This window comes from Petaurus breviceps, unplaced genomic scaffold (genome assembly GCF_028583685.1).
Source record: "Petaurus breviceps papuanus isolate PSGF00001 unplaced genomic scaffold, PetGlider_PUasm1.0 90702, whole genome shotgun sequence".
In the NCBI taxonomy this organism is placed as follows: Eukaryota; Metazoa; Chordata; class Mammalia; order Diprotodontia; family Petauridae; genus Petaurus; species Petaurus breviceps.
The window spans coordinates 7,733,704-7,759,528 of NW_027187317.1; the positions used below are offsets into that span (position 1 = coordinate 7,733,704).

The 25,825-nt window shown below is 37.6% G+C and overlaps 1 protein-coding gene and 1 pseudogene across 1 annotated transcript in view; both read left to right on the forward strand.

Annotated features, from left to right (window-relative positions):
* USH2A (usherin) overlaps positions 1 to 25,825 on the forward strand; it is a 1,033,591-nt gene that overhangs the window by 868,742 nt on the left and 139,024 nt on the right. Inside the window, exon 61 of the mRNA XM_069066041.1 lies at positions 11,826 to 12,180. Within this exon, the coding sequence (XP_068922142.1) occupies positions 11,826 to 12,180 (355 nt within the window). The remainder of the gene's footprint in view (positions 1 to 11,825; positions 12,181 to 25,825) is intronic.
* Positions 6,613 to 8,745, forward strand: LOC138144662 (coiled-coil domain-containing protein R3HCC1L-like; annotated as a pseudogene).

Genomic DNA, 25,825 nt, shown 5'->3' on the forward strand with positions numbered 1-25,825 from the left:
ATATAAGGTGCTCAAATAACTCATTATCTCCTTCAGAAGGAAATTGAACTTTAGGTTGCCACTGAGGCAAGCCTTTAGTATTCTGGTGGAATCCTAATCTTCCACAGAGTCCCCTATAGTCTCTACTAGACTCATAGTATACCCTATAGTATGGATTTGTCCCAGAACACAAACTTTGGGACTGGAAAATAAGCAATCCTCTTCCATCTGACCTGCATTGTCCAAATAATTCACTAGCAATGGTTTGCAAGTAAAATTCTACTGATGAACGATATAGACAATCCTCCATTTCTCTTTTGCCTTTGTATCCCTTGAACCTAGTACTTTGAATATTTTGGGTGCTTAGTACATGTTTGTTTAATTGAATTTAATTAATTTGCTAATGGAATGACTCAGAGTGTTGCCTGTCTGACTTTCTGTCATAATCTAGATAAAAGGCATCTGTTTGTTTTTCATCTGTGGATATTTAGACTCCTCTTTTGAGAGTTTCAGAATGCAATAAGCATGTCATCTTGAGAGTCATAAAATATAATCAACATGTCATCCATGAACAAGAGCACCTAAGAGACCCTTCCATCCGAAGGGAGCCCTCCAGGGTAGTGGTGAACAGCTTTGTCAAGCATACGTATCCTTATTTTGTATCTTGTTGCTATTGATGATCAGTTCATTAGACAAATTTATCTCTATATTTTATCTATCAAGTCCTTGTTTTCCTTTCTCATATTTTCTTCAAAGGATTATTTAATACATGTGTAGGTCATTCCCATAAAGATTTTTTAAAATATATTTATTGATGTATTTCATCTTTACATCAATATTTTCCCTATTGCCCTTCTAGACTAAATATTCCCTTTTGATTAAGAAAACAAGCCAAAAAGAAAGACATAGAAACCATATCTTACAGTATACAAAACATTCTTTCAGCCCCCACTTCTTTTCCACAAAAAAGAGTTATGTTTCATTATTTCTTATCCAGGACTATCACTGATTTTTCCATTGCTCAGAGTTAATTTTATTTTTACAAATGTATATGCTTACTTATATAGTTCACTTAAATATTACCTCCATTTCTCTTTCCCCTCCCCATCCAAGAAACAATATCTTGAATATTGAATAAGAAAGAAGAAAAAGTCAGAAAATCCAACTAACAAAATTATCAAGCCCAATATTATGCAATTATACACTTCTATAAAGTAGAAAAGTTGTTCTCATATACTTTTGGGGGGCCTTGGTGATGGTCACAAATATAACAATATAAAGGATAGGGTGAGTTAAATAAGCATTGTGGGAATTAAAGAGGTTAATAAATGGGGGGGGGGAGTAGTTCAGGATGTTCACGGGGACATTGGCTTTCATACTGAAGTTCTTGCATATATAACGGCAAGAGTTGGCAAAAAAAATATTGCTTACTGTGTAAGCTTCAGAATAATTTACTTAGCTTTCTATGATATTTGGTACATAAGTTTTTGACTGTTTTTGTTTCATGAATTATGATCCTTTAAGCATAGTGTGACTTCTCTGTCTTTCTTGACTGCTTCTGTTTCGACTTTTGTGTTGTAAGAAATCATGGTTGCTGCTTTTCCTTTTTTTTGGGGGGGGGAGAGGATTCATTGAAAGAATAATAACCACTCTTTCCCTTCATTTTAACTCTGTATAATACATTTTAAGTATGTGTCTTCTACATAGTAAATTGTTTGATTTTACTCCATTATTCATTCTGTCACACTCCTCCATGACATGGGTGAGTTCATCCCATTTACATTTACCATCATGATTGGTTTTTTTTTTTCCCTATTCAAAGTTTAAATATGGTTTCAGACACTTACCATCTGTGTGATACTAGGTAAGTTGCTTAATGTCTCTTCCTCAGCTTCCTTAATAATAAAATGGAAATAATAATGACACCTACTTCTCAGAGTTGTTGTGAAGATTAAATTAGAAAAGTATTTGTAAAGATCTTAGCACAATGCCTGGCACATGGTAGATGCTTAATAAATGTTTATTTACTTCCTTTCTAGAATCTTAATTGTAATTATTGAAGAACTTTTCTCTTTTTCTTTTTTATCTTAAATTTTATTAGGAAGTTTAATAATTTACTAGGAATTTTATTATTTTTATTATTATTTTATTATTTCATAGTATTTCTTGATTATATTCAGAAGCTTTCTCTTGTTTATGTTTTGCTTGTTCATTTCTTCAGGCTGCTGGTTTTTCTGTGGGGATTTCTATAAGTGCATTTCTTCCCTTTTTCTTTTTTATTCTTTTAATTGGTACATTTCAGGTGGTATTTTTAAGGTGATAAGTAGGTGTGAGATTCATGCACAACCTCTTAATCATCTCACCAAAAATATCTTTCTTGAACTTATCTACAACTTACTAGTGTCAACTGACTTCACTTTTTTTAGCAAGAATGACAATATTTATATAGTTCATTTTATCCAGTAATTTATATTTAGAGTACCAAAAAATAAAATTGTATTTATAAACTTTTTTGAATCTGTATCCAATTATCCCTTTTAAATCATATTGTCATTATGTGGAAAGTTACCATACATGTCTAAATACCATTTCAAAATTTGTTTTATGAGTTATCTTTGACAAATTGATCATTACCTATGACTAGTCTATTAGTAAGGTACTTTGCAGTTAGAGAAGCTAGTTCTTTAACAAGAGACATAGTCTGTCACCAGGATGATACCTGAAGTCTTTATAGCTTTGGAGAATAAGCTACATTTTTTGCCCTGTGAATACCAGGGCCCTTCAAAACACTGTCTCTTATAGCCATCATTGAGGGAAGCAACTCTTCTGGAGAGGGGTCCACCATCCTCCTCATCTCCAAAATTAGGCAATGAGCTACTGCCATCAATTGAAAGCCCAAGATCCCAGGGAATGACTTTATACCCAGACCACTAGTCTGTTTCCTACCCAAGCCCTACATCCATAATTCAAAAGAGAAACCATCAAGGGAACATGACCTAGCAACAGCCTCTGCACATGTTATTGTCCCAACCTTTTCTGCAGCCACAGTTACTGAAGACCAGGAAAGGAAACTTTTTGCCACCAGAGTCCTTGGTGCTGTCAAATGGTTCAACATCAAAAGCAGATATGCTTTTACCATTAGAGACAACATTAAAGAAGATGCATCACCATCTGTTTTGCAACTGCACCCAAAGGACTAAGAATTCTTTCCATATGGCATGTTGCAAAAACTTGCTATATGTCTTGTCTCCTTCATCAGAATATGAGCTCCTTGAGAACAGGGACAATCTTAGTTTTCTATTTTTATCTTCAGCCCTTAGGATAGTGTCTGGCAAATAGTAAGTGCTTAATAAAAAGTTGTTTTTTTCTTAAATTTTAATAATCTTTTACTAAGCACCTAATATGTAGTAGGCACTGTGCTAAGTGCTGGGGATAGAAAGAGGGTTTTTTTTTTAAAAGGTCCCTGTCCTCAAGAAAATTGCAATGTTATAGGGGAGACAACAAGTAATCAAATATGTACAAATAAGCTATATACAAGTTAAATAGGAAATAACAGATTAAAGGAACTAGAATTAATAGAGGTTCATGTAAAAGATGAAATTTTAGTTGGGTCTTGAAAGAATCCAGGGAATCCTGCAAGTGGAGATGAAAAGGTAGAGTATGTCAGGCATGGGATATAGTCTGGGAAAATGCCTAAAGTAGAGAGATGGAGTGACTTATTTGTGCAACAGCAAGAAGACAAGTGTCACTGGATTTCAGAATATGGGCATGGAGTGAGGCATAAGAAGGCTGAAAAGGTAGGAGACAGGGTCAAGAGTTGAGTTGGAATGCCAAACAGAAGATTTTGTATTTAATCATGGAAGTGAAAGGGAGCCACTCTCTTTTATTGAGTAGGGTGAGATGTGTGCAACATGCTTAGAACTGCACTTTAGGAAAATCATTTTAGCCTCTAAATAGAGGACAGATCAGAGTAGAGAAAGACTTGTGGCAGACAGATATATCAGCAAGCTATTGTAGTACTCCAGTCATGAGATGGTGATCTAGACTGTAGGAAGGAAATTTGGACAGGCGTAGAGAGTATTTAGGGAGAAAGATGAGTTCAGTTTTAGATGTGTTGAATTAAACATGTATATTAGACATACAATTTAAAATGTCTTAATGGAGATATAAGATGGGAAGTTAGCAGAGAGGATAGGGCAGGACAGGTAGATTGAAGAATCAACAGAATAGTGATAATAATTAAAGCTATTGGAGTTGATGAAATCGCTACAGAAAGTAGTATATAGAGAGAAAAGGAGGTAGAAGACAAAGCCTGGTAGGACACCTGCAGTTAGTGATCATGACTTAGATAAAGATATTGAAAAGACTGAGAAGGAGTAATTTGAAAGGTAAGAGAACCAGGAGATGGTGCTGTCCATAAAACTTAAAGAGGGGAGGATATAAAGGAAAAGAGGGTGTTCCACAGTGAAAGAGAAGTCAAGATGAATGAGGACTGAGAAAAGGCCCCTGTATTTGGCAATTAAGAGATCACTGTTAACTTTGGAAAGAAAGGTGTTGGTGGAATGATGAGGTCAGAAGCCAGATTATAAGGGTTTAAGAAGAGAATGAAGAGAGGAGATGAAGTTGAGGCATTTATTGTCGAAAACCTTTTAAAGGAGTTTAACCACAAAGAGCAGTTGAGATGTAGGGTGATAACTAGCAGGAATGAAAGAATCAAACAAGGGTTGTGTTGTTGTTTTGGGGGAGCAGTATGTTTGTAGGCAATAGGGAAGTAGCCAGCAGACTAAGAAAAAACGAAGATAAATAAGAGATTGGTAAAAAAAAATTGGTAAATTGGTAAAAAAAAAAACTGAAGATAAATAAAAGAAGGAACAAATTGTTGGAGGAGTTGTAATTGAATGGGATCAACAGATAGAGGTGTTTACCTTGATAAGGAGTAGGGTCACCTCTTCATGTGAGACAGAGTCAAATGAAATGAGGCACATGACATCTTAGTGATATGAAGAAGGGGGGAGAAGAGGAAACTTGTAGTGAATGGACTTCATTTTTCTGTAACACATGAGGCAAGGTTCTCAGGGTTGGGATGGTAGGGGTAGGGGGAGGAGCCCTGGGAGATTTGAAGACAAATGAGAAGGTTTGGAAGAACTGCTATAAAGTATGGGATAGTGAGTTGAAAAGGGAGGTATAGAAGAATTACCTATCCATTCAGCTTCACATAATGGTATGGCACTGTCATTTGTCTTTGTGGATAAAAAAATATATAGAAAATAATTATTTTTGTCTATTTTCTTTATTCCCCTTTAGTGCCAAGCAACATGATACTTTGCTGTTTGGCTTTCCACTAAAATACACTTCAATTTCTTGTCATATCATGAATATAACCTTGACTTGTTAAAAAAAAATTAAGTCATTGCAGTACAAGCTCTAAAAAGTCCCATAAAGATGTAAAAAAAGCTTTGATTATGGGCCTATAGTGAGGCAATAGGGACGTAACCAATAGACAGGAAGAGATTAAAGATAAATGAGATATTGGTGATGAATTATGTTTTTGTCATTTCAAGATGATACCAGCCAAATATGAAGAAGCTCACCTGAAAATATCACTAACTTCTTTTTTTCCATAACAAGTCACAAAGACTATCTGCTGAAGTAGAGAAGGGTTGCAGTCTATATTAGCAAATAGTACTGCGACCTATGAAATTATGGATCTTATGAAGTATCAAATTATACGACATTGTTAATGATAGCTAACATTTTAAAAACACTCTACAATTTACCAAGCACTATTACATACATCATCTCACTAGATCGTCACAACAATCCTTTAACTCTAGCTAGAAACTGCCATCGAAAACATGCCTAAAATGATTTTATGCAAAGAATAAGAGATTGGCTATTCAGGAGGAAATACTTCCAGTTAAATGCAGTTGAATCCTAAATCTTAAGTCGATTGAAATGATTACAGCCTGCTCAACCACTTCTGTTCAAAGTTTATTCAGACATGAAGATGTTCTGTTTTTTAGCACCACAGATGGAACCATTTACCTCACCATAAGTTTCATTCATTAAATATTCAACAATGATAAGAACTAAATACTTAACCACGTTGCATCCTTCGCTTGTGCTTCTGCATAAACATGGGGCTAGAACCATATTTGATCTTATTACATGCAGAGAGTAAATAATTCACAGTTTGAAGTCCCCTCCTTTTTCCTTCAGTGTGACAGATTTACTAAAACATCTCTACTTTTCATTTTAAGAATTTGTGAGAGTTCAATAGAAATTATCAAAATTATCATAGAGGAGTAAGGCCGGGGGCCAGGGCCTGAGCCCAAGAGGAGCCAATGCAAGTGGCAAATTTGACTGGTGCCACCAGGCATTAGTGTTGATGAATATATTTTTTTTAATATCAGAATTTTCCTTCTTTTTCTTTGAAAATTTGTGGTTTTTCCTATCTTCGTACACAGTCCCTCTTCTGCCCTTCCATAACTCATCAAAAATAAATGGTAGCATTTTTATTGAGATGGCATCATGCAGCCTGCAGCTTGCTGTTGAGAGATACAGACCTGAGGCCAGAAATACAGATATGGTCCTTTATGTACCTAAAGCATAATGGGGTGAAAATGCTTCCCATATCAAGAAATGAGCTGTAGTTATCTGAATGCTGTATTGCATTAAGGGCAAGAAGAAGTTCATATGCCTCCAAAGAATGATGTCTTCAGAGACAATTCTGAACTTCACAGACCTAGTAGTTATCCAATCAGACCAGATCACAGGGCCAGGGAATGGAAAGAAACCTAATTCAAAATAAATTTTTTTAAAAGATGCATACTTGAAAAAGAAATAGAGGAAAATTCCATACTCAAAAGGGAAAACTAGAATCCAAAGAAATATTTACCATGGCAAATCAACAAAAGATCCCAAATCCTGATTGTTTTCCCAATATAACTTCACAAATATATTTTAAACCAAAGAAAGAAGAGAAACATATGGATTCCAAAACCAGCAATATGACAGTACCACAAAAAATGCTTATATCACAATCTGGTAAAGAAACCTGTGAGACACATGCTTCCAGTAAACCATTCCAATTTGTGAAATTATGTTATTTCAAAGAAAAACAACTAAATGGGATGACTTGTGCAGAAGAGGATGTGAAAAATTGAGTTGGTATTGATTGTAGGATAATAGAGATGATATCTAGTTCCCAGTTTTTGGAGGAGCCCGTAGGTTGCAGTTCTCACCATGTGCTGCCACCCACACAGTAAAACGCACCTTCTGAAATAGTAGAAGAGATGATCTTATATAACAGGTGGCATATTGAAGCCCCACACTGAAGATGCAGAGAACATTGCTATTCAGAGGAGCCCAGGGGGCATCATCGATCAAGTATGCACAGGCAATGAATCTAAGACTGTCAATGACCTAACTGATCCAGTGTTCCTCAGCAATATAGCTAAAATCTTGGATCAGAAAAATCTGGAAAGCATTTCTGGGTTTAGAGATCCTCTCTGTGGTCACATGCACATATTCAGTAAATTAGAGAATGTGAATGATTTTGTAGATCCAACATGCATGAGTGGAGAGTCTGGGAAGAATGGTGACCCTGCTGATGAGTCACATGTGTGCTATGAACCTGATCATTTAAGTGAATTTGTGGATGAAGCATTTATAAGTAGTGAGTTAGATAATGGCAGTGACAACAACCAGACATGCATGAGCATTACAGATGGCATATCTGATGAGACATGTGTGGGCAGCACCTCGACAGTTCTGGGTAAAATTACTGAACAGGCTTATAGCAGCATAAACAGTTTGCTAGACTGTATGGGAGTAACTGCTTTCATAACCCTTCTTGCCGTAGCTAACAGCTTAGAGTGTGGGAATGAAAACTCAAGCAACTTGACTATTTGTATAGACAGTTACACTGAAGATATATCATCCAGTTATCCAAAGTCAATGGGAGGACTAACAAAGACCTTGTCAGATTGTACCTCTTTAATGCCAGAGAAAAGGCAGCACATAGCAATTGTGGTTCCTATTTAGACTCTGAATTCTGCATGGAAAACAGGACAGAATTGCTTTTGAATAAGGACTTAAGCAGTGACCTGGATTGTGCAGATGACATCACAGTTTGATGGCTCTGGGAAAGTATAATGTATCTTCAGACAGACAATTGGATCTGAAAGCTCCTCATTCTTCTTCTAATAACAGAAGTGCTTCAACAGAGGAGAGCTGGAATTCTTTGTTTCATGGCAATGAAAATTGCCTGGATCCATGACCTCTGGAGGAGTTATCAGGGAGTGCAAAGAAGAGGAAAAGTCCCCAGGAACCCAGATTTGATCATTACAGCTATGAAGCTCCTGAGCTTGACATCAGTGATTGTGAACTTCCTCACGTCATTAAAATCTAGATTTTATATTAAATGGGTGGATGATACATATGGTCTACAAGTCTTCTCCAGTCCAATTGCAGCTTGTGATGCCCTGAGCAATAAACTTGTAATGGTGAAGGCCACAAGAGCAGCCAAAGCCAAAGCAAGAGCTTGTGCTGCTTCTCCAGTCAGGCAAGGAACAACATCCCAAGACATTCCCTGCTCTGGCCTGAAGGCCAGTGATCAGTGCCCTTGTGGTGCATAGTCAGTGGGCCAAAGCAGAATGCTTTGATGCAAAACTTAAGTAATTATAGGAAGCCTGTGAAAGAAAGTATTTGGAGGTCAAGTAACAGAAAAACATCTGGAAAGGCCAAGATGAGGCTGCTATCTGAAAACTGCCCAAAGAAAGGGAAATTTATGAATTCAGAAGGCTCCAGGCTAGAAGATCATTCTGAGTTTTCTTGGTGTGTAAAAAAGACAGAGACTATGGGTTCCAAGAGAAAGTAAACTCTGTTTTGGCTGTTCTGCTTTCTAGACCTGGAAGGAACAGTTTGGAATTGCTCCATGTGGAAAATAGGAGAAAGCAATGTTCATCAATCAGGAAGAAACTTGGAAGCTGATGCCTCTTTAAAGAGTCCACTGGGCAAGAGAAGCCCAGGGTGAGCATTTGTCTAGGAAACATTGGATAAAACCTAATTGCAGAAAAGAAGTAAAGAAGAGTCATCAGGGCCCCAGGCCAGAAGACTACCAAGCCCCTGATGGGGAAGATGTAGGCCCTCAAAGATACCCTCCAGCACATCCTCTAACTTTGAACAGGGATGTCTAGACAGTTAGCAGATATAGGTGAAGAATCCAGTGTTCTCAGGAGGCCCAGAACCTAAATTTTAGTGCCAGATCTTTTTAAAAGATAGGTCCAGAGCACCATAGTTGGCTGACAGCAGCAGAATATTAAGGATTCTTGGTCTCAAGAGTTTTGACTTCCCTGAAAGCCTGCCTAGTGCTGCTCTAGGCACATGGTAGCTTAGGGTGTGCCCAAGGCCCAATATCCACTAGTGCCTATGTGAATATTGACATCATGATATAAAAGTATTAAAATCTATTTCCTAGAGAAAAAAATCATCATGAAAAGACAAAAATCAAATTCTATCGAAGATTTTATCTCAGGATCATACCCTGTCATATGTACCTGAACCTTTATCTCATTGAGTTTTTATGGGGAAAATACTTGATATAGTGTGTGTGTGTGTATGTGTGTGTGTGTGATTATAACTATTTTTGTTACAGTCATTACCATTATTATGTAATACTACAAGGAATCATGATTTCATCAGTGTGGCTATTACCTCGAGTGAGGCAATGACTTACCCTTAATGGATGGTTCTCATAAGTTGCTATAACTAGAAAAAATATATATATATCAGTCCAGAAGCCATGCTTTTGATGATGAACCTCTCAAAACTCATTTAGACAGGTATTCGGAGGCCTATAATTTGTCTCTGAGTTCATTATTTCCAAAGTTGTAGGACCTATCAGAGTTTTAATCTCTTGGGACAGCTCTAAGTAACCTCTGATCACCTCTACGTCAAGATGTGGAATAGGACTTCAGGAGATCACCCTGAACATAATTCTGAAAAAAACGCATTGGCAATGTGATATAATAAAAAGAACATGGCATTTAGAATCTTGAGGCAAATAAGAAGAACCTAACCACAAACAGCAGGATTTTTTTGTTTTTTACAAGTAGAAGTCTCCAAATAAGACATAAAAATAGATATGTGCACCAAATGCAAAGGTCAGATGCCATAGGTATATGGACTTCAGAATTGGACCTGTTTCTTAATTGACCGGTAGGTTACAAGCAGGATTATCAACCAGCTGATAATTGACCAGATTGACTAGTAATTTATCAAAGAAGCCAATTGCTTCTTATTGATCATAGTATAGAGTAAAAAACACTAATTTTAGAACCTGAAGATGTAGGTTCAAATCCTAGTTCTGTTATTTGTTGACTGTGAGAACTTGATCAAATCACTTAATCTTTATTCCTCGCTTTCCTTATCTATAAAGTGAGGGTGAGAGAATAAGATTATCTCAAAGCACCTTGCCAACTCTAAATCATCAAATGGGTGGCACAGTAGAAAGAGACTGAACTTAGAGTCAGAAAGACCCGAGTTCTAATCCTACCTCAGATACTATGTGACTCTGGGCAAATCACTTAATTTCTTTCATCTTCAGTTTCCTCTTCTATAAAACATGGATTAACAATAGCACCTGCCTCCCAAAATTATAAAATAAACTACTATTTGTAATTTGTAAATGTGAAAATACTGAATAAAGGCTAGTATTAAATCCTTTGTATGATCTTATCATCCTATCATGTATCCTGTTATGGCTATCTGTTGTTTTAATTTTAATTTTCATAATCCTCATTATAAGATACCTCCAGTGGAGAGCTTTAGTGGAATTGGTTCTAATTTTACAGATGAGGAAACTGAGGCAAACAGGGTTAAGTGACTTACCCAGGGTCACACAGCTGAGTAAGTATCTGAGTCCAGATTTGAACTTAGGAGGATGAGTCTTCCTGACTACAGGCCTGGGAATTCTATCTACTACACCACCACTTTAGTTGGTAATAAAGATGCATTGATGCAGAAATTACATAGATCATGATTTGGATTTCTTAAATGACAAAACCAAAGTTTCTCAGGGCATTGAAGGGGAGGCCCTTTGGCTCATCTGGTCTGAAGGACCTCTTGAGCCATTGCTGCTTTAAGCCTATCACTCTCTCTTATTTTTTTTTGGCATAGACTTTTTCATATGAAATAACCAAAGCTATTTCCCACTAAGTTAAACTTTTAGGCTCAGTTACTTTCATGAGTGTGGGAACTCCATGTGCTTAAGCCTTAGATGATTAGGAGACCAAAGTGAACAAAGGGTGGATTTATCTGATTCCTAGAATAGAATCTGAAAGTAGAAAGGTATTTTAGGCATCCACCAGCACATACCCTACCTTGTATTGTCTCCCTACTTATATCAAGAGACTCTTACACTCTATAGAATCCCAGAACCTAATTCTTACTGCATGATATATGTATTCACACACAGATTAGATTGGTTCAAGTTTCTATTGCTCCTTACCAATAGAGGTTTCACTGACACAGAGTGAGGGGACCAGGGTTAAAAGCCCAGCTCAGCTACTCATTTCTGAGATAGCCCTAGACAAGTGACTGCAGCCCATCCCCTTTCACTTTTTTGCCTGTATTTCCTTATCTATAAAATAAGGGCATTGGATAAGATTATTTCTTAGGTCATCTGTAAATCCTACCATCTGTCATATCCCTGGGAAGAGGACAATTTGTGAGTTGCAAGAATGGTCAAAAAATTTTCAGACTGACAGTTCCCTTAACCTGCTTATATAGCCAGATATACTGAGTAATGCCATGACCATTTTGTTTTCTTTGATGTCTTTCAGACGTACTGTTGGCATTGAAGGGGAGTCACTTGTGTTCATCTGGTCTGAAGCAGCTCTTGAATTTACTGATGCTTCAGATACTTTGAAGCCTTTCACACTTTATGAATATCGTGTCAGAGCCCATAACTCCAAGGGCTCTGTGGAGAGTCCATGGTCATTGGCACAGACAATGGAAGCCCCTCCTAGGGGCATGCAAGCTCCCCAGGCTCAAGCTACCAGTGCTTATTCCGTACTGCTGAATTGGACCAAGCCAGAGTCTCCCAATGGTATTATCTCCCACTATCGTATTATCTATCAAGAGAGACAAAAGGATCCAACATTTGATGTTCCAACCGTGACTGCATTCACAGTGATGGTAAGAATGTGGGTTCCATAACTAATCAGCTATAACAAGTGGTATTCCTGTTATCTTTTTAATGATTTTATTGTTATAGCTTAATTAATTTTCATGACTCAGTTGTAGTTGTCCTTAAGAAGGACTGAAGCTGTTGAAGTTTCATAAAAAGAAACAAAACAACATAGTTAATGGGCAGAGTACTGGTCTGGGAATGACGAAGCAAGGTCTGTTGTTGACTCTACTACTGACTTGAATTATCCATTGTTAAAGGAAACCCTCACTTCTGTGAATCTAGAAATAATTATACCTGACTTCTCTGTGTCCCAGGGGTGATGTCAACATCAAATTGGAAGATGAGTCTAATTCTTTCATTATTAAAGAGATCTGTGAGATTATATAGTCAAAATTGCATGAGACAAAACTGTGATATTTTGTGTGTATTACAAACCCCATTGGTCCATGTAATTCTATTTACTGCAACAAGTCTTTAATGAATGCTACTGTGTGTCCAAAATAGTAAATAGAGTGCATGATATAATCTCCACCCTAAAGAAGCTTACACTGTTGTTGGAGAGATGTGTCACACACAAAAAATAATTGCTGAATAATTCAGGACAGAATATAATCAAGTGCTAAGTCTTGTGCACCAGACAATAAATGCTATGTATGGGAAGCCAGAGAGGATATCAAAGTTACTGGCATTGCTGGTGAGGTTACATGAAATGGGTGGGACAAACTCAGGTTAGAAAGATGAATAAGTTGATGTAATAATTTGCATAATTTTCAAAATATGAATGAGCTCACTAAATTTTTTAAGTCTTTTTAAAGTTGAAACAATATGGATTGATAGTACAAAGCATTATTTTATAACCAAGATTAAAATAATTATCATAATAGTTACCAAGACATTTAGGTATAGTTGATAGAGAGCTGTCTATGGAGCTAGTATAACCAGATTAGGGTCTTCTGGTTCCAATCTGGTGCCAAATCCTTGCTTTTCCCACTGTACCATGCTGTTTCTCCATAGTCGTCTCTTAAGACTGCCTCCTGTCCTCCCTAATGTAAGAACTTCTTTTTGTTCAAGTATTCTCTTCTCCTTCCCTCTGGTCTTAGAAGGAGAGATGGCCCTCCTAGTCAAGTCTTACATCTTCACCTGTGTCCTTGATTCCTGTTCTCCCATTTCATTAAAGACTTGACCCCAAGGAGCATAGCCAAGATGGTGGAGTAGAAACAGGACGTCTGCACAGCTCCAGCTTCCACCTCCTCCAATACATGTATAAAATGACTCTAAACAAACTTTAGAACTACAGAACCCACAAAGTGACAGAGAGAAACTAACCTCCTGCTGAAGACAGCCCAGCAGGACAGCAGGAAGGGGCCAGTGCAGCACACTGGGAGCACAGTCCAGCCCCATTTGAGTCTGACGTTTTAGCCCCAGAGTGGCCCAGCCAGCCATGACTAGAGGGATGTCAGGAGAGTGGACCACCAGCAACTGTGGTTGTTTCCAGAATTATGAACCCATAAATGCCAAAGACAAAGTGAGAAGTCACTGGACTTTGGAAAGAGGGAGTCCAGGAGTGCGGTCTGGCCTCTGCCCCTGGGGTGAGAAGTGGCTGAGACGTGGTGGCTGCTACTGGTTGACTGCTTCAGAGTTACTGGTCTGCAGAGTGTAGAGGGACCAAGTGACTAGTCTGAGGGGTTATCACTCATTCTTTAACCTGCTTGGATCTGGATCCCTGTCCTGGGTGGAGATCCTGGGGTGCATGACCAGTGTGCCAGAGCCAGTGGAGGCTTCTGAGAGGGCACCCAACTAATAACTCGGGCAGCTGAGAAAACCTCAGCCATTTGGGACAAAGCTCTCCTCTCTGAAAGCAGAGTTCTACTGTGGCAAAAACCTCAAGAATCAAGTGCTTGAGTGGCAACATAAGCAAGCAAAGGAAGCAAAGCAAGAACCGTGGTCTGATTTTGGATTCCTTTTTGGAGGACAAAAGGGATCGAGGCACAGAGCAGGAAGAAGGCAATGAAGTCAGAACTTCTGCAACAAAAGCTTCCAAGAAAAATATGAATTGGTTACAGGCCATAGAGGAGCTTAAGAAGGATTTTTAAAACCAAATGACAGAAGTGGAGGAAAAATTGGGAAGAGTAATGAGAATGATGCAAGAAAATCATGAAAAGAGAGTCAACAACCTGACTGAAGAAAATAACACATTAAAAAATAGACTAACTCAAATGGCAAAAGAGGCTCAAAAAGCTAATGAGGAGAAGAGTGACTTAAAATAACAAATTTGCCAGATGGAAAAAAGAATCTCAAAAGCTCACGGAAGAGAATAATTTCTTCAGAATTAGATTGGAGCAAATGGAAGCTAGTGACTTTGTGAGAAATTAAGATACTATTAAACATATCCAAACAAATGAAAAAATAGAAGGCTATGTGAAAAATATCTCATTGGAAAAACCACTGACCTGGAAGATAGATCTAAGAAAGATAATTTAAAAATTGTTGGACTACCTGAAATCCATGATGAAAAAAAGAACCTAGAAATCATCCCTGAAGAAATTCTCAAGGAAAATTAGCCTGATGTTTTAGAACAAGAGGGCAAAATAGAGGTTGAAAGAATCCACCCAACACCTTCTGAAAAAGATCCCAAAAAGATTATTATAGCCAGGTTCAGAATTCCCAGATCAAGGAGAAAATATTACAAGCAGCCAGGAAGAAAAAATTTGAATATTGTGAAAACACAATCAGGAGAACACAGGATCTGGCAGTTTCTACACTGAGGGATCGAAGGGCTTGGAATATTATGTTACAGAGGTCAAAGGAGCTGGAATTAAAACCAAGAATCAACTACACAGCAAAACTGAGTATCATGTTTCAGAGGAAAATATGGTAATTCAATGGAATAGAGGACTTTCAAGCATTCATGATTAAAAAACAAGGGTTGAATAGAAATTTTGACATTCAGATACAAGAAGCAAGAGAAGCATGAGAAGGTTAACAGGGAAAAGAAATCATAAGGAACTTAATCAAGACTGAGCTATTTATATTCCTACATGAAAAAACGATAATTGTAACTTATGAAAATTTTCTCAGTATGATAATAGTTGAGAATATAAATGTATATATATATATATATTGTGTGTGTATGCATATATATGTCTATATAGGAGGGTATCTGAGCACATGAATACATATGTGAGTGTGTGTATATATGTGTACATAGAGGGCACAGGACCAATTGAATGGGAAGGGATGATACTTAAAAGGTGAAATTGAGAGGTAAGAGAGGAATATAATGAGAGGAGATGGGGAAAGACAGAATGGGGTAAATTATCTCATATAGAAGAGGCAAGGGAAAACGGTTACAATGGAGGGGAAGAACAGGAAGGCAAAAGGGAATGAATCAATCTTACTCTCATTGAATTTGGCTTAGGGAGGGAATGACATACACACTAAATAGTGTATTCACCCTAGAGGAGAGTAGGGGTGAAGTGGATGATAGGGGGAATGATGGAGGGGAGGGCAGGTTGGGGTGGAGGGAAGTTGGAAGCCCATACTTTTGAAAAGGGACAGGGTCAAAGTAGAGACTAGAACAATTTGGGGGGCAGGATAGAATGGAGGGAAATATAGTCAGTCTTTCACAATATGTCCACTATGGAAAGTTTTGCATAGCTACACATTACAACCTATATTGAATTGCTTATCTTCCCAGTAAGGATGGGGTGATGATGGAGGAAGGGAAAGGATCTGGAATTCAAAGTTTTAAAATCAAATGTTTAATATATATATATATGTGTGTGTGTGTGTGTGTGTGTGTGTGTATTATACATAACTGGGAAATAAGATATACAAGCACACTGGGGCATAGAGATCCATCTTGCCTTATTGGAAAGTTGGAGGAGTTATGGGGGATGATAGAGGGCAGAGCAGATTGGGGGATGGGGTATACAGTGGGATCACTGTTTTGGGTATGGGTAGGGGAAAGATGGGGAGAAAATTTGTAACTCAAAATCTTGTAGAAATGAATGATGTAAACTAAAAATAAACACAAAATTTAATTTAAAAAAGACATAAAGATGACCCCCAAACTCTCTTGTATCTCCAGTGTCTCCTCTCCCAATGATTCCTTCCCTTTCACTCACAAATATAACATGGGCTCCCCAAACTTAAAATCTCCTTTCTCTTTTCTTCTACTGCCAAACTCTGAGCATGTGAGTTACAATTTCTCTCTTCTTTCTTGCCATTCATTCAGTCCTCACCCATTTAAATCTAGCTTCCATTCCTATGAGTTGATAATTTGTAAATTAGGAAATTTTGAAATTGGGGATGTTTTCTGTGTACTCACCCAAAAAGGCCACAATTGCCAGCAGGAAATAGGGGACAATTATACTTTGAATGAGCATATGGGGACAAAAAGCACATAAAGGCAGAAACAAATGGTGAAAAGTGGTATAGAGGCAGATGGTGGAACAGGATGGGATGGTAAAGTAAGGGAAGCAGTGTGAGTAAGAGAATGGGGAGGGGCAGAGGCAGAGAAAATCACTCATGTAACCATGGATTAGAGTTGGGAGCATTCAGCAGTATAAACCTGATGGAGATGTAAGAGAGTTGGGGAGGGCATGGGTTTGAGGTCTCATTTTTGTAGAGTTTTTTGTTTTGTTTTGTTTTTTCAAAACACTCCAACTCCACTCTGTGCCACCTTATGGCTAGCTTATTAACATATCCAAATTATCTCAAAGTTATTAGTAAAACTTCAAATCTGCCCTCTCAAAGTCATCAACATCTTTTTAATGTTGTGTTGGTCTAGAACTGTGTAGCTCTAGATTTTGTCTGGAATTCACATATCATAGCACCAGAGCTTTGACAAGCAGTGTCTAGATAGTTTCTCCTGATTTAGCATGTTACTGGGATGCAAATTTGGGTCAACATATGATAATGTATAAATTTGTAAATTATGTTCCTTTGATCTTTGGGATGGTTTGTATGTGACTTACAGGTTTTCCTTTGCAATCTTATTTTCTGTTATTACCCTTTTACACTGGCTACCCATAAAACTTCCTGTATTGACCAGAAGGGGGTAGTGGTCAATGGGACCTGAACAAGATAAAATTTTAACACAACCTACCACTTGATTGAAACTGAACCCTCAGAGGTCGCCTATGACTTTTCAGTGAGTACATTGAATTTATTTCAGTGTTATATTATATTCACTTTATTTCAGTTTCAGTCCTCACATTCATTAACTTTTCTAAAGCATTTGATGCTATAGAGCACTTTCTTCCTTATGTGTTATCTTTTGAGCTCAGAGACATCACTCTTCCTTGGTTCTTTTCTAATTTCTCTGATTCTTCCTACTCTTTTTTTCTGGCTCCTCCTTTCCTTTCTGAATCCTGTATTCCAGAAATCTCTGTCCTCTCCTTTGGTGTAGCAGCAAGCACCCCAGCATCCCCAGGGTGGCTTCCAAAACAGGTTCTTAGATCTGCTTTGCTAAAGGAAAGGAACTCAAAATGGGTTAACAAGCTTACTTTAATCAATCAAACATATATCGTTTATCTAGTTCAGGGGGAAAAGGTCAGCACCCCGAACTTCAGAATATACAGAGGTTACAAGCATAAGTTACAAGAACATTTCAGCAGACAGGCTTCCAAACTGTCCAACTATTACATATGTCCATACCAAATCACAGTTACCAGAGAAGGAAGCATCAGCATCAGGGTTTTCAAAGTCAGGGGGCCCTCAACAACGGCTGCCCAGAGTCTCATCTGGTCAAATCACACAACACTTCTCAAAGTGATCCCCAAAGCAAAGCCTCACATCAGGGCTTATATAGCCTTCTCCTGGCTCAGAGAATGTAACAACCTTCTTGACCCACTGCCCAATGACAAAATATCTCCTGAGAAACAAGCCTCCCACCACAGGTTCCAGGTGCACTTAACCTAGGGGCAGGGAAGATCTTAAAAATTTACATTCCCATTACATTTGGTAATCTAAGCTATGCCCATGATTTCCACTATCAGTTCTATGCCAATGAATTCATATCTGTCATAATAACACCAATTTCACTTTGTGACACTTTAAGGCTAGTTCATTAACATATCCTAATCATCTCAGTTATTGGTAAAACTTCAAATTCCAGACCTGAATTTCCAACCACCTGCCTGTTACCAAACTTCCCATCCCACCAGCACTTCAAACTCACCATGAAACTTTTTTTCCCTTTTAACACCTACTCTTCCTTCTGACTTCTTTTGTCCATTCATGCCACACCAGTTTTCTACATTATTTCACACTTCTACCCATAATTTTGATCCAAACAAATTGACTATTCCCCAACTCAACACTTTCCAGACTTTCTTTCCTCCATTCATTTACCTATATCCTTCTCTACTTTTGGGATTCCCATGATTTCTGCCTAAATCCTACCCACCTTCTAGACTGGAGAAGAGAATATCTCACCCCAGCTATAAGTGATCCTTATACTTTGAGCTCAAACATTTTGTACTTATTTTGTAACAAGTATTCAGTTTTGTATTTTTGTATGCATTATGCATCCACTAATAAAAAGTAAAATTCTTGAGTACAGAGCAAATATTTGATTTATCTTACTTAGTATCTTCCTCAGTGCCTAACACAACAATCACTTAATAAATGTTTGTTGAATGAATGAATGAGATAGCAGAGTATAATGAAAAAAAGCACTGGTTTGGAATCAGATAATCTGAATTCTTATTCTGCATCTTCTATATATTTCCCTTACTGGAGACAGATAAGTGGTGCAATGTATAGCATGCTAAATCTAGAATCAGTAAGATCTGAGTTCAAATCTAGCCTCAAATACTTACTAGCTGTGTTACCCTGAGCAAGTTACTGTTTACCTTAGTTTCCTCAACTTCAATGTAGGGATAGTTAGAGTCTACTTCTCAAGGTTGTTGTGACAATTAAATGAGATCATATTTATAAAGCTCTTCATACAATTCCTGGCATATAGTAAGTACTTAATGCATGTTTGTTTTCTTCCTTACTTCCTAATTAGCCATTTGACCTCTCTAGGCTTGAGTTTTCTTTTCTGAAAAATGAGAGGTTTGGAGGATCTCTTCTAAGTCTAACTCCAATTAGCCTATAAAGAGATATTATTTTCAATCTGGCCTCAGACACTTGACACACTTACTAGCCCTGTGACCGTGGGCAAGTCTCTTAACCCCAACTGCCAAAAAGCAAAAAACAAAACAAAACAAAAAAACAAATGGCTCTAACAAAAAAGCTGGGCATTTAATTTGTGGCAGCTAGGTGGTGCAGTGAATAGAGAACCAGCCCTGGAGCCAGGAGGACCTGAGTTCAAATCTGGCCTCAGACACTTGACACACTTACTTAGCTGTGTGACTTTGGGCAAGTCACTTAACCCCAATTGCCCTCCAAAAAGAAAAAAGAGAGAGAGATTATTTTCTTGCTTGTTACTGAATCTTATCATAGACAACTGACCAGACTGGTAAAATACAAGCAACATGTGAATGAAGGGTTAAATAATGTTAAAAGTCATTTTTCTCCTTTTTTGAATTTTTACTTTATTTCCTTCAGTTCAAGTTTTCATCATCTGGACATTGGAGACAATTCTCATGGCTCTGCCTCTCACATCCTGTAGGACTTGCATTACAAGGCAGTGTTCCAAAAGGTAGAAATCCTCTTAAGGATGTTATCCAGGGGAAAATATGTCCATTATCACCAAAGCCTGGAAACCTACATATTAAGCTTCAAAGTTATAACCTCCTGAAAGTAAAATTTCATTGTGAAAATGCTGACACACCCTTGACAATAGCTTTGTGAATGAGACACTTTAATTAAACTGTGATTTTATTGAAAGAACTGGGATTCCAGTGATTAAACTTCTGGCCCTTTAAAATATGGCTTTCAGGAGTAGGGAGCTAAATCATTTAATCTCCTAAAGCAGGTCTATTGGTGTTCCCATGTGGGATACTCTATTAGTCATTCTCTCACACAAGGTTCCATTTTAAAGCACAAGATCAAGTATTGAACTGAACAGTGAGCTCTGTCCTTTATTTAATCAGTTAGACTCTATTTTTATCACATTAGAAAGTTCCTAAAATAGGAAAGGAACAATAACAGCAGGTTCCAAATAACCAAGTACTTCTGGTGTGATGATCCCATCCTTCATTTTATTGTTATTCTAGAATTCCTGACTTCTTCCCTCTTTCTGAAGGTTAGCAATGCAAAATGATAATAAACTGTAGAATGTGAAAATGAAAAACAAAATATTGACAGGATTGCAGCACTCTCATCTTGAGTGTTTTGGGCTTGTTTGTCTTCTTTTGGTATAGGGAAGCAGGGTAACTGGTCAGGTCAGGATCCAGATTTTCCCCTATGGTTTTTAAAATTTTTCTCCTGCAAACCATTATAACTTAAATTCTCGACAGTGTTGACAGATCATCTAGTCTATGAGATTAAAATATTAGGAAGTTAACAATTAAGTGATATTCTTTCTTGTTCTTCTTTGTACAGTGGAATGTTTGTTTTTATAGATGGTTTTTAAGTTCACAATAAAAATAATTTTTAAGTTAAAAAAATGAAACCTGAGTTAGCCTCCATAGAAAAAGTTGAACAGCTTTCCATAATCCTTACTCACTAGTCAGAGGATTTTTTTTCTTCTTTATAACAAACATGCATAAATGTAACAAATATGCAAAAGACATTCCCTTATTCTTTACCCTAAATCCATCATTTCTCTGTAATGGATAGCATGTTTCATCATCAGTCTTCTGGGATCATGAATGGCCATTATATTGATCATAGTTCTTACAGCTTTCAAATTTGTTTGTTTTTACAGTGTTGTTCTAGTATAAATTCTCTTAGTTCTGTTCATTTCATTCTTCATCAGTTCATAAAGTCTTCAAAACTGTTCATTTTTGTAATGTTGGTGCTATAAATTATTCTTTTGTTTCTGCTCACTTGACTCTGAATCAGTTCATACAAGTCTTTCCATATCTTTTTGAAATCATCTATTTCCTCATTTTTTACTGTACAATAGTACTCCATCGAATTCATGTTCCACTAAGCAAGGATTTTCAGAGCTAGCAGGTCACTGCTATTCTCTACTAACCTTTATAAAAGTGCAGGTTAATCCAGAGTCAATGAGGTGAGACATGGCTCAAAAAATCATAGGCTCATAGAATCTTAGAGACTCTTTAGTTCAAACCCTTCATCTTAGAGTTGAACAGATTGATTCGCAGAATTGTGACGTGACTTTCCCAGTCACCTTCTCACAGGTGCCTGATATCAGAGAAAGGACTAGACCCTAGTATTCAGGATTCATAATCCTCTACTCTTTACCTATGCCTCTCTGACTTCTACCATGATCCTTTCCATGTTGGACCAAGCTCCATTCCGGGAGAAGAAAATTCAGTCCTATTTTTTTAAGTGCCCCAGAGAAGAATAATTTGTCACATAGTGTAATAGTCCACAGTCCTAGCTGTAATTGTAAACTGCTCACTGCATTTCACATTCCATCTCTGGTCTTCTGTAGGAGGCACATTCCTGTCCCTGTTCCTGGAATATATGCCCTTCTCAATTTATACCTTAAAGAATCTTTCTCTTCTTTCAAGCCTCAATTCAGGTACAGATACATATTCAATGAAAAAGTCTTGCCTATTCCAAGTATGCTCTTATCTCTCAAGTTTCTTTCTACTAATTTATTGGTGTCTATGTTCTGTGCCCACTGTAGGATGCGTTGGGAACAGGTAATGGTTTTGTATCCCCATAACCTAGTTCACTGCTTTGCACATAATAAGAATTTAGTAAGTGTTTATCAAATTAATCCATTCATTCTCTTTGTTCTGACTACCTTAAGAAATTTTGCAAATTGCTGCTCTGAGAACAGCCCCAGAATGAGATTATAGATCAGGATACCTGGGTTCAAACACTTAACCATCAAGTTTTTTTATTAAAAGCTTCTGTACTCTGAGTATGAACTTGTACAAATTATTTCCTCTTTCTTGGTCCCAGTTTTCTTATCTGTAAAATGAGGGAGGATTCTAAGCTCCCCTTCAACTGAGTTTTTTTTAATGCTAAGATAACTTTAGCCTTCACTATCAGGAGTTGAGACCACATCTTTCATCAAGAAGGCACTGAGCCTGTCCTCACTTTTGCTGGCTGAGAGATTGGCAGGCTAGGCAAGGGTGCTCTAATGCCCTTCATCTGTCAAATTAGGGCCTTTGGACCCATAAGTAAAATGTCTCTCTCCAGTAGTGACATAACAAGGTATCCCACAGGTTCTCCATTGTTGTTTATAGACAGGTGGACTTGGTTGAGAAAAGTCAAATCAAGCAGGTGCGATGGATGCATGAGTCCTCTTGAAGGTGGCAGTGGATGGAGAACTAGCAGTGGGGCACCCTCAGTGGGGGTGGGCAACATATGTGTTGGCACAATGAGCAGCATCAGCAGAGTCAGCAGGTGAACAAAAATGGAGTTCATGCAGGTTTAAATACCTTAACAGCCCTCACCCAACCCCCTTGAGAAGTTTTGGAGTTCTTTGGGACCAAGTAGTGCAGTAATAGGAAGAATACCTCTCAGGAGAAGGGAATGTATAAACTGCCCAGTTCCCTCCAAACCAGCAGCTTTCACTCCTGAAAATGGGCTTCAGATAGCAGGCCATAAAATCTCTTCCTGATTAGCTCTGTGATAAATTGTGCGGTAGCAAGAGAAGAACTACATTTAGCCTTGGCATCCAGGAACTCCATGGTGGTGCTTACAGGGAACACTCCTGGCGTGGCTGCCATCACTGCTGCCACCATCCTGGGTTTGTTTGTTTCTCTGATTGGCACCAACTCTAGCATTGGCAGAAGTAACCTGGGATTTAAAGGCAAAGATGGTTTTGCCTAAGGCTTTAGCTGCGGCTTTCTGTGCTCTGAGTACACCCCTTCATGCCCCATAGGGATAGATTACATGAAGGCCAACATAACCTGCTTGCCCAATGCCTTAGAAGATAGATGGCATTTGGGTCTGTCTACAACAGGAGGCACTGAGTGAGTAAGCAAATTGCATGGGTCACCATACATTGGCTTCCAAATCAGGAATAAAACTCAATATGACAAACTCCCAGTTCTAGATTCTGGTCGCTGAACAGCCATTCTCAAATTCTAGGATCAAGTTGTCAAAAACTTCTCAGGAGTCTGGCATAATGTTTCTTAGCTCTTTACCAAAATCTGGCTGACTTCTGTTAAGAAAGTATGCAGCAAGTAGTATGAGAGAAACTTGTAATAAATCTGCTCCTAAAAATTTTGTGTGTAGATTGATTCTTCATAAGACCAGTCTTATTTCTTTATTGATTTAAATTATTTCAGAGACATTTGAGCTTCGTTTCTGATCGTCCTTTAGCATTGACATTTGACACTGAGTGAGGAGTTAGGAGTAAAATGAATTCTAACGGGTACCTTACACCTTTGAAATTCTGCAATGGTTTTCATTCTTTTAAATATATATGTGTGTATGTATGTTTATTAGCCATTAATCTATAAGCCAACTCCTAATTTCATGAAGTGAGTTTACTATTAAAGGGGTTTGTTGATGTCATATTTCAGTTTTAGTAATACTTTTATTAATATTAATATAAAGCTTTTAGTAATAAAAATAATCACTAGACTTAAGGTATACATTTTGTAAATTCACATCTTTATATCTAGAGTTTTCTTAATGGAAGAAACAACTGAGCTAGACTTATTCTAAAAAAGAGAAGAAAAAAGGATAAGGAGGAAAAGAAGAAGGAAGAAGAAGAAGTGATAAAGACAGCAGAAGAAAATAAATACATATCAACAGAGAAATACACTTCACAATCTCAATCACCAATGATGGCAAACTTCCTTTACTAGTTCTAGTAATACTAAATCCCTGACTGTTTAAGAATAGACAACCTCATATGCTACTAAATATACTGCTGTTTTTTCTCTCATTTCCATCTGCCTCAAACCAACCTCTCTCTCCTCAGATCTAACCATCCCTTTCACTGTGTCCCCAAGATATTCATGATAAATATACTTCCCTTCATATTTAACCTTTTCTTCTTGTGTTCCTTCCATTTTCTGCCATATACAGAGACATAGTTCACACCAGTCAGTCAAGAAATATTTATTAAACATCTGTTATGTGCCAGGCATTGTGCCAAGCTCTAAGGATACAAAAGCAAAATAAAACAAAGCAAAAAACAAACAAAACAAAACAAAGGAAAAGAGAGTTAATACCAGATGACACTGCATTCCTAGCCAAGCTTTCAGTTCTGGTGGCACCACTTATGACACACTTGTCCAGAAGCAAAATCACAAATACTTCATTACCAGTGCCAGATTCTGCCTCTTCTGCCATCACTCAGCAACATGGCCTCCTTTGAGAATCACTAATACACCATCCAATACAGAATCTGGTGGGAACTTTCTATTGGCTCTCAAGTCATTCTCCCTTTTCTCAATGAGTTTAGTACCTAGGCCACATTCTTCTTCATTCCAATGTCCCTAGTAGTGGAAGGGCTTTAGTGATGTCAGTGGTCCCTCAAATACCATTATCTCCCAGTTGCTCAATCTACTATACCCACATACCTATTTGATTCTACTTTAAATACACACAGGGATGTTCATCTTCTTGATCTTACCATCACACATAGATTTTCTACTTCTGTAATCAATAAATCTAAAATCCTTTTATCTCATCATCATTCTGCCTCTCCTTTATGCTTTATTCTATTTGAATCTATTCATCTTCACCATGATGCCAATTCCTCCATCTCTGTACTTTCCCAGGCTATCACTCCCACTCCTGCTATACTTTCCTCCTTTCCCAGTACTGACCCTTTGTTTAATTGGATCAGTTCTATACCATTCTCTATTCAGAGATTCCTAGTTCTATTGTTCAATTATTACGTATACCTTATGAAACCCAACCTTGAGTTTCTCCCACAATTTTCCTCCTTTGTTCTTGTTCATAAGCTACTAAATGGAGCTGGAGGAACCCAAATAACCATATTGATTGGACCTTCTATGAATTTATGTTCTTATATGTAAACTGGGCTTAATAATTACTTTATACTTTCTCAGTTGATGATCTCATCACATCTCATGGGTTATCATCACTATGCTTATGATTTTCAGATTTATGTCCACATTTCTATAATCTCTCAAGCCCTAATAACCCTATCCTTGCATCCCTAAATGCCTATGAACATTTCCAGTATCCTTAAAGTGTCCTAAATTTTCCATGTCTAGAGCAGAATATATTCTATTCCCTTACAAATTAATTCCATCTCAAACTGGTGTGTGAGTGACAATTCTCCTAGTCACCTAGCTTTGCAAACTCAATGCTAACTCTTCATTCTCACTCATCCTACATATCCAATAAATTGCCAATCTTGTCAGTCCACATCTTTCACATAGACCTTTCTTTCCACTCACAAAATCGTTACTCTGGTTTAGCAACTTATCACCTCTGATCTGGAGTGTTAAAATCAACATCTAAATTCATTTCAGTGACTTTCCCTACTGTAATCTATCACTTCCACATTTGCCAAAATCATTTTCCTAAAACCCTGGTCTACCCTTATCAGTCCATTACCAAATAAAGTCCAATGGTTGTCTATTGTTCTATGATCAAACACAAACTCCTCTAGCATCC